The 8,032-nt window shown below is 41.4% G+C and overlaps 1 protein-coding gene across 1 annotated transcript; it reads right to left on the bottom strand.

Moving 5' to 3' along the window:
• Positions 1–2,652: 2,652 nt before the first annotated feature.
• LOC107042502 lies at positions 2,653–5,477 on the bottom strand. The gene is made up of 2 exons (XM_015263564.1): positions 2,967–5,477; positions 2,653–2,811 (listed from the first exon to the last, which is right to left on the bottom strand). Exons 1-2 carry the CDS (start codon positions 5,475–5,477, stop codon positions 2,653–2,655), a joined length of 2,670 nt encoding a protein of 889 aa, XP_015119050.1.
• Between the last annotated feature and the right edge of the window lie 2,555 nt (positions 5,478–8,032).

Below are 8,032 nucleotides of genomic sequence, written 5' to 3'. Positions count from 1 at the left end.
CTGATTTTTCGTGGGACGTCAGATGGAATTGGTCTCTGAACAGGAAAATTTTCAGCGAATAGATAGCTTTGGACATCCACCGAGCATGATGAATGGGACCCAAAGCTCGAAAACGATTTCCTCTCGGTAAATTCCCACCAAGAAAGATTACCACCAGTTCGACAAATTCTCTGTAGTCCCTACGGATGTTTTCATCCTGTAAAATTTACAGAAAAATAGAGCTTTCCATTATTAATATTCATTTTTCCAATTTCATGACACTTTACAGTGTAGAAAAAAAATTCAACAATGCAAGTCAAACATATAAACATGATATTATGGCTAACCTTCAATTGCATTTCGGCGAATGCGAGAATGTCTGCCAAATCATCATGCACGGCTTCTTTTATTGTAGCATCGTATACTCCTGGGGAAAATTCCGTTTTGTTAATGTTCTTCCATTGTCCTTGGAACCTCTTAAAAATTGGAACATCAGGTCCAGAAGTACTCTGCATTGATGTTTCAAAAGCTGTTTTTAGCAGGAGTTCAAAAATATGGTGACGACAGGCCAAATATAACAGATCCCGTCCGAGTAGTTTTGCNCGCACTCACAGTCATCTCATATACTCTTTGTCAGAAACAATGATCTCTTTCATTCCGTCACCCAGGCCACACGCATGATCCAAACCTCCGTTCAACATAAACATTCGTATTTTCCAAACTGTCATTCGTTCCAAACACTTCTCAGGTCACACCTCAATATTATAAACTCAATCTCAAATCTACGGTCTCTATTTTGTCTTTCTGATTAATTTAATTGCCTTTCTGGCGACACACATCCGTTGATTCATACTTCATACTTTTTCTCTTCCATTCCACTGTTCACTTATTCCTTTTTTTTTATTAAATCACGTTCACACACAACACTGATTCTACATCCTGCCATCCTGCTAACAAGTATCGTCCTCGATACTATCACGTCACTCGTTGCTCTCTGGATCAATCTCTGCCTCCTCACCGTCGTCGTCATCTGGATCATCACCATCATCGCTATCAAACCTTACGTCACTCGACTTAGACCAAGGTTTTATGTAGTCAGCGGCGGAACTGGTACGATTCGGCCCTTCATGCTCACCGACTTTCTCCACAATGTACCGATTGTTCCTCAGTACAGTCACCACTTTGTAGGGACCAAGAAACTTAGGATACAATTTCAAGCCTGCCCCAAACTGCGTTCTCTGGATCGCTACGAGATCACCAACGTCGTGATTCACTGCTGGCTTTCTCTTACGATTATACGTCTTCTTATTCTCTTCTTGAATTTTCAAAATATTCTCTTTTGCTTCATCACGTAACGCTGACCTCTTTTCATCAAAAATCTTCACCAATTCTTCTTCAACCAACTGTGCCAGTTGTGGATCTTCTTTGACCTTCATTTTCACTCCAACCATCAGCTCAAATGGTGTTTTCTTAATGCTCCTGTTGTACGATGAGTTCATCTGTTGCTGTACAACGTCCACATACTTGTGCCATTCCATCGGATTAGGCATAGACAACTTCGTCAAAATAGGAATGATCACTCGATTCATCCGTTCAATCTGTCCGTTTCCTCGAGGTACTCCCGTCGTAATCAGAACATGCTCAATGTTCTCACTGCTGCAATACTCTTTGAATGCGTTAGAAGTAAACGCTGATCCTCTGTCGGTAACATAACGTCTTGGATTACCAAACGTCACCGCTTGTCTTTTCAATCTGGAAATTACTTCCTCTGCTGTCGTCGATTTCGTGGGGTAAAGCCACACAAACTTCGTGAACCCATCAACCACTGCAAATATGTGATTGTATGATTTCTTCGTAGAAGGCATTGGACCAAGATAATCAATATGGAATGTATCCAATGGCACCACACCTTTCTCAATGGAATTTAGCCATCCATCGCCTTTACCTTGCTTCTTCTCAGCCAACAAACACTGGACACAATTTTCAATCAACTTCTGCACTTTTTCCCTCATCTTGGGAAACCAAAAATCTCGTTTAATCAAATACTCTGTTTTTCTCCAGCTAAAATGTCCACGCTCATGTGCCTGTTTCATCACATCGTACTGCATAACCTTGGGAACTACCAACAATTCAGCCCCCTCACTCTCTCTGTACAACACACCTCGTTTGGTCATCGTGAATTCATCGTTCTTCCCATTCTTGATAGCTTCAAAAATCTTTTGTAACTCTGGATCTTCCTTTTGGGCTTTAATAATTTTTTCAACTAACCCGTCTCGGCCTTCCTGCACTGCCAGAACTTGAACTGGGTTCCTACTCAGGGCATCCACATGACGCATAGCCGTTCCTGGCCGATGTTCAATCGAATGATTGAACTGATCAATCAACAGCGCCCAATGGTAGACTCGTAGACATAAATCTTTCTTTTTCATAGTCAAGACGAAGGCTTTACAATCAGTCACAATCTTGAAATGAATATCCATCAAATAAACACGGAACTTCTTCAGTGCCTTCACTACAGCAAGAATCTCCAACTCGTAACTTGTGTATTTCTCCTCAGCTGGTGTAGTCTTCCAACTGGCGTAATAAACTGGGTGGAACTTACCATCTTCAGCGTCTTTTTGGAGCAACATTGCCCCCAAACCACCCATGCAGGCATCTGTATGTAGCTCGGTCTCAGNTGTAACTTGTGTATTTCTCCTCAGCTGGTGTAGTCATTGCCCCCAAACCACCCATGCAGGCATCTGTATGTAGCTCGGTCTCAGCACCGACTCGATACAGCTTCAGCACTGGACTCGCTACCAATGCAAACTTCAATTTCTCAAATGCCGCCTTCTGATTCGGCCCAAACTCAAATTTAACCCCATCTCTCAACAACTGTGTCAAAGGGCGTGCATGCACTGCAAACTGCGGGATGAACTTCCTGAAGTATCCCGTGAGTCCCAAAAAACTCTGCACTTGCTTCACTGTTTTAGGTTCTGGGAACCTACTGACTGCAACTGTCTTTTTAGGCGAGGGTTGGTACTGCCCTGCCTCAATGATGTACCCAAGATACTCCACACGTGGTACCAAGAATTCTTTGCCCAATTAAAAACCACACCGTATTTGCTCGCGGTCTCGAACACTGATTTTAATTTCTTCAGGCAGTCCTCTTCATCTTTTCCAGGGATTATTAAATCGTCTAAATATGCTAACACTGAACCATCTTGAATCAATTTCCGAAAAACAGCCCTCACATGTCTTTGGAAAACTGCTGGTGAATTGCACAATCCAAAGGGAACTTTCAAAAACTCATACTGGCCATCCGGAATCACGAACGCCGTGTATTTAATACTTTCTTCATCGATTGGTACATGAAAGAATCCGTCTTTCAAGTCCAATGTCGCGAACACTCTTGCGTCTTGAAGTCTATCCAGTTGATCCTCAATCAACGGGAGTGGATTTCTGTCTCTAACTGTTTTTCTATTCAAAGATCTGTAATCACCACAAAGTCTTGTATCCCCATTTTTCTTATCCGCCAACACTACTGGACTAGCGAAATTTGATGTACTGGGCCTCGCTATCCCATCGTCCACCCACCCTTTCACTATTCCATTGGCTTTCTTGTTTTGCTCAGCTGATAAACGTCGAGGACTCTGAAAAACAGGTTCATCGTCTTTCAACACAATATGCATCTTCACCCCTGTATCCAACTCTTTCCTCGGTTCATACGACTCAATCAGCTCTTTCAACTCTTTTTTCACTTCTGGATTTTTCACATGATCGATTGACACCACTTGTTCCTCACCAGGTTTAACACACACATTAATGTTCAGCACTTCGTTCCATCCGACGTCATCAGTTTCCACTTTGTCTATTTCTTCCTCAATTTTCACAAGAGTCGCTTGTCTGTTTTTAAATCTCACTTCAGCATAATCTGATAATTCCGCACCTATCAGCAAATCATGTCCAAGGAATTCATCAGGCACCACATCGAAGTTGAGAGTAAACTTCAAATCATCCACACAAATTTCAGCTCTGAAACGACCCAACGTATGTTGTATGGTCGATCCCACACCCTCAAACGGAATTGTCTCTAATTCTAGTTTAGGTGCACCGAGTTTCACATAAAAACTAGACCGTGTCAAATGCAAATCACTTCCGGAATCCAACACTGCCTTCACAACTCTGTTCAATATTTTTACGTCTTTATAAGTCTTTTTATCACCGGTTTTCAACACATCAACACGTGCTTTTATGGGTCTGGGGCCATCTGCACCACTCGGCTTGCCATCTTTCTTACACTTGTCAGACTTGTGCCCAAACTCACCACACTTGAAACATTTCGGGCCTTTGTCTCTATCAGGACACTCAAAACTCACGTGAGCTCTTGAGCCACAATTAAAACACCTCTTTTTCTTGTCTGTATTTTGTAAGGGAGGTTTTTCCCCCTTTCTAGCTTTGTCACTTGTTTTATCACTCGTCTTATCACTTGATTTCTCACTCGTGTGGGGTTTATTAGATTTCCCCTTACTATTAATTTTCTGAGTCTCATAATGCAATAATTTCTTCCTCAACTCTTTGATAGAGTTGGCACCATAGAGCACTGATTTATTTGACTCCTCATCTTGAATTCCGTCAATGATGTATTGAATTTTCGCTTCTAATTCAATATCAGCATGACTGGCAATTTCAAGAACACGATAAACATACGTCTGATACGTTTCATCATTTTTCTTCTTCGCCAGGCTCAACTGCCTGTGCACTTCTTTGCTGTTAATGGTTTTAGCAAACTCGTCAATCAGAGACTTCTTTAACTTTTTCCACGTCTTCACTTCACACTCAAAGTTCACAAATAATTTAGCCGATCCGTCTAACAATCTTTTGGCATAAATCACTTTCTGCGCATCCGTCCATTCACACAATTCTGCTGTCTCTTCAAAATTTAAGACCCATCGATGAATGCTCTCACTTCCTTCGCCCTTGAATTTACCAAGCGCGTCCTCAACGTCTTTGAACGTCAACACTGGGGATTTGTAGTAACGTCGCTCCACTGTGCGTTCCCGTCTGTTCTCTGGTAAGTCTGGAGGCTCTTCTTCCTCGTCACTTTCCTCATCAATGTCATCATCACTATTTTTTTCTTCTTCTTGCTCGTTGGGTTTATTCTTACGAGTTTCTAGTGCCATTTTCAATCTTTGCACTAGTTTCACTTTATTGCCACTCACTTTGCACCCTAAAGCGGACAATTGCGTCTTCAATTCTTTCACTGATAAAGCACCAAGTCCTGTATCATCGCTGATTGTTGCTTTTCCATCTTTCTTCTTAGATTTCGTCTTAGATTCATCGTCTTCTGAGTCTTCTGGTGTTTTATCACCCTTTCCATCACGTGCTCTCTTCAATCTGTTTAGCAAAACTGCTTTGCTACCCGTCACTGACAGATCTATCTCAAGAAGTTTTTCTCGTAACTCCTCGATCGTCAAATCATCGAATTCGTCTGCACCGTTTTGGCCTCGGCCCGTCATTGTTGCACTCAATTTATTTTCTGCCGTCAACGTTACGCGAAAATACTTCGTGTGGCCGTCTGCCGATCACGTATTGTATCCAGAAGAACTTCACTGTGTTTACACGCCGTCTTCACTGGTGGCACTCAGCCTTCACAACTGCACTTAATCCGTAAAACTCCATCGCGCCATATGTCAACTAATCACTGTCTTGACTCGATCCCGGACGAGCCCCCAATTTGTAGGATCATGGTCAAGATTCAGGAATGTAACATAAATGGTTAAACTTTATTGGAATAATAATCGGATTCAACTATAAAAACATTTGAATACAAGTCACATAGACTTTGGTTATCAATAAGGAGCTCATTAGCTCTCGAACTTAACGCGTCGTCTCCTCATCGAGGACTGACTCATTCCTCAGCCCAATCATCCCAGCATACCCTAATTTCTCCATACGTTTTGAACACTCTCTCACTCGCACTCACAGTCATCTCATATACTCTTTGTCAGAAACAATGATCTCTTTCATTCCGTCACCCAGGCCACACGCATGATCCAAACCTCCGTTCAACATAAACATTCGTATTTTCCAAACTGTCATTCGTTCCAAACACTTCTCAGGTCACACCTCAATATTATAAACTCAATCTCAAATCTACGGTCTCTATTTTGTCTTTCTGATTAATTTAATTGCCTTTCTGGCGACACACATCCGTTGATTCATACTTCATACTTTTTCTCTTCCATTCCACTGTTCACTTATTCCTTTTTTTTTTTTTTTATTAAATCACGTTCACACACAACACTGATTCTACATTAAGATGCATGCGCCATTCGTATTACCAGTGTGGCTTGCAGTAGTGTCAAAAACCATGGCGCATACATCATCGAAGAGATTAAATTCTTTCAAGGAATCGTATACAGCTTTAGCTTGCTGCTCTCCACTTCCTCGCTTGAGTCCAGGGACCCCGAGCAATTGATGCCATTCATGACTTGATACGAGGACTGGAAGGCGATCAATTTTTTCATTCTTATCTTCCAATGATGATAATTGTTTGCCGTCCCAGTGAACACATAGAACATCACACGGTCTCTGGTTCGCATTATTTCGAATTGTATTATTCAGAGACTCGCAATATTCTCGTCGACTTCGACGAACAGTCTCCCGGCTCAAATGAATTTCCTCCAAACAAATCCCGAGTTCAATGAGAATGGCAGCTATTATTCGTGCCGCCATCCGATCGCTAATTTTGGCTCTATCCAAAACCGCCGTAATATTTTGGCTCATTATCCTGCGTTTTTTAGGTTTCATGGCCGCTGAAGGAGCGTCGAAGTCACTGTCCGTGTCGTCACTCTCATCACCGAACTCTATTTGTCTTAAAATTTCATCGAAATCTGCTTCATCTTCGTTGAATACATAATTTCCCAAATCTGTGGCAATTCCGGTTCGTTGAACTTGAAAATGAAAGGAACGAAACGAAAATTATGATGGGATTGCATCAATGAAATTCTTAATTCCAGAAAGAGAAATCCGTTTTTTTATTCGAATAATATGGAAACTCATTGTTTCTTGCCACTTACCTTGTTTGAATAACTCTGATTTTTCTCCTCTTTCCCCTTTTTCTACGCCAGGAAGTACCCAAGTCCCTGTATCGATAATTCTATCCAAGCAACCATTTCGTCCTTTTTCTTGGTGGACAGTTGTAAGAGTCTTTATTTCTTGGTTTCTCAGTCTGCTCACTTCTTCTTGATGAGAAATATCAAAAAAATCATCCAACATGCACATAAAGTTCATCGTTTGTATTTGATAATTGTCATATCTCTCTAGCAAAGCACCAAACTTGCGAATCCTTTTGTATTTTTTCACCAAGTCTTTCATTTTCTTGACCGCGTGCGCCTGGTGGATCATGGGAATTTCCGCATACTCCCAGAACATCACACACTTTTGCCAAACACACTTCATAGCTTTGGGAGCAGTGAGTTTCGGGGTTCCACGTTGGGTGTAATGGAAATAACATTTTAAAATCTGCCTGTTCGAAGGCAACTGGTTACCACAAATTTCTGGGGTTACGTTACCGACCAACGGAACTACCGTATTTTGTCGCGTTTCCGGCATATTAGTTTCTTTTATCCACAAATTCAAATATTTACTATGAGAGTAAAGTTACAGTGACGATTGCAGCGATATCGACGGTTTGAAAGCCTTGTTCTAACTGAGCTCTGATGCATAAAAGAAAATTGTCACGAGGTATTTTATTAGAAGGACAAAATGGGTGGGGTTCTTTAGTCCTAAACTTAAATGAGAAACGAAAGAGAAGTTGGGTCTGTCGCCTAATTTCTCGAATAGTTATGAATGGTCACCAAGGTTTTCCCGATCCTCAGGTAATATTCGTGTACTATTGAGCTGAATGACTCCTAATAGACATCCACAAATCCTCCACATCGAGGAAAAATTCCTGGAAATTAGTACTATGGCCGATGCAGAAATTCAAACACCACAGGTACGCCTATCAATAAATTCGATCTCCATGAAGGGAAATTCTACGGAAAATTAAATTAACGAATTTGAAAGT

This window comes from Diachasma alloeum, unplaced genomic scaffold, assembly GCF_001412515.2.
Source record: "Diachasma alloeum isolate Michigan unplaced genomic scaffold, Dall2.0 Dall_scaffold_00482, whole genome shotgun sequence".
NCBI classification, from domain to species: domain Eukaryota; kingdom Metazoa; phylum Arthropoda; class Insecta; order Hymenoptera; family Braconidae; genus Diachasma; species Diachasma alloeum.
This window is presented reverse-complemented; position numbering and strand designations above follow the sequence as displayed.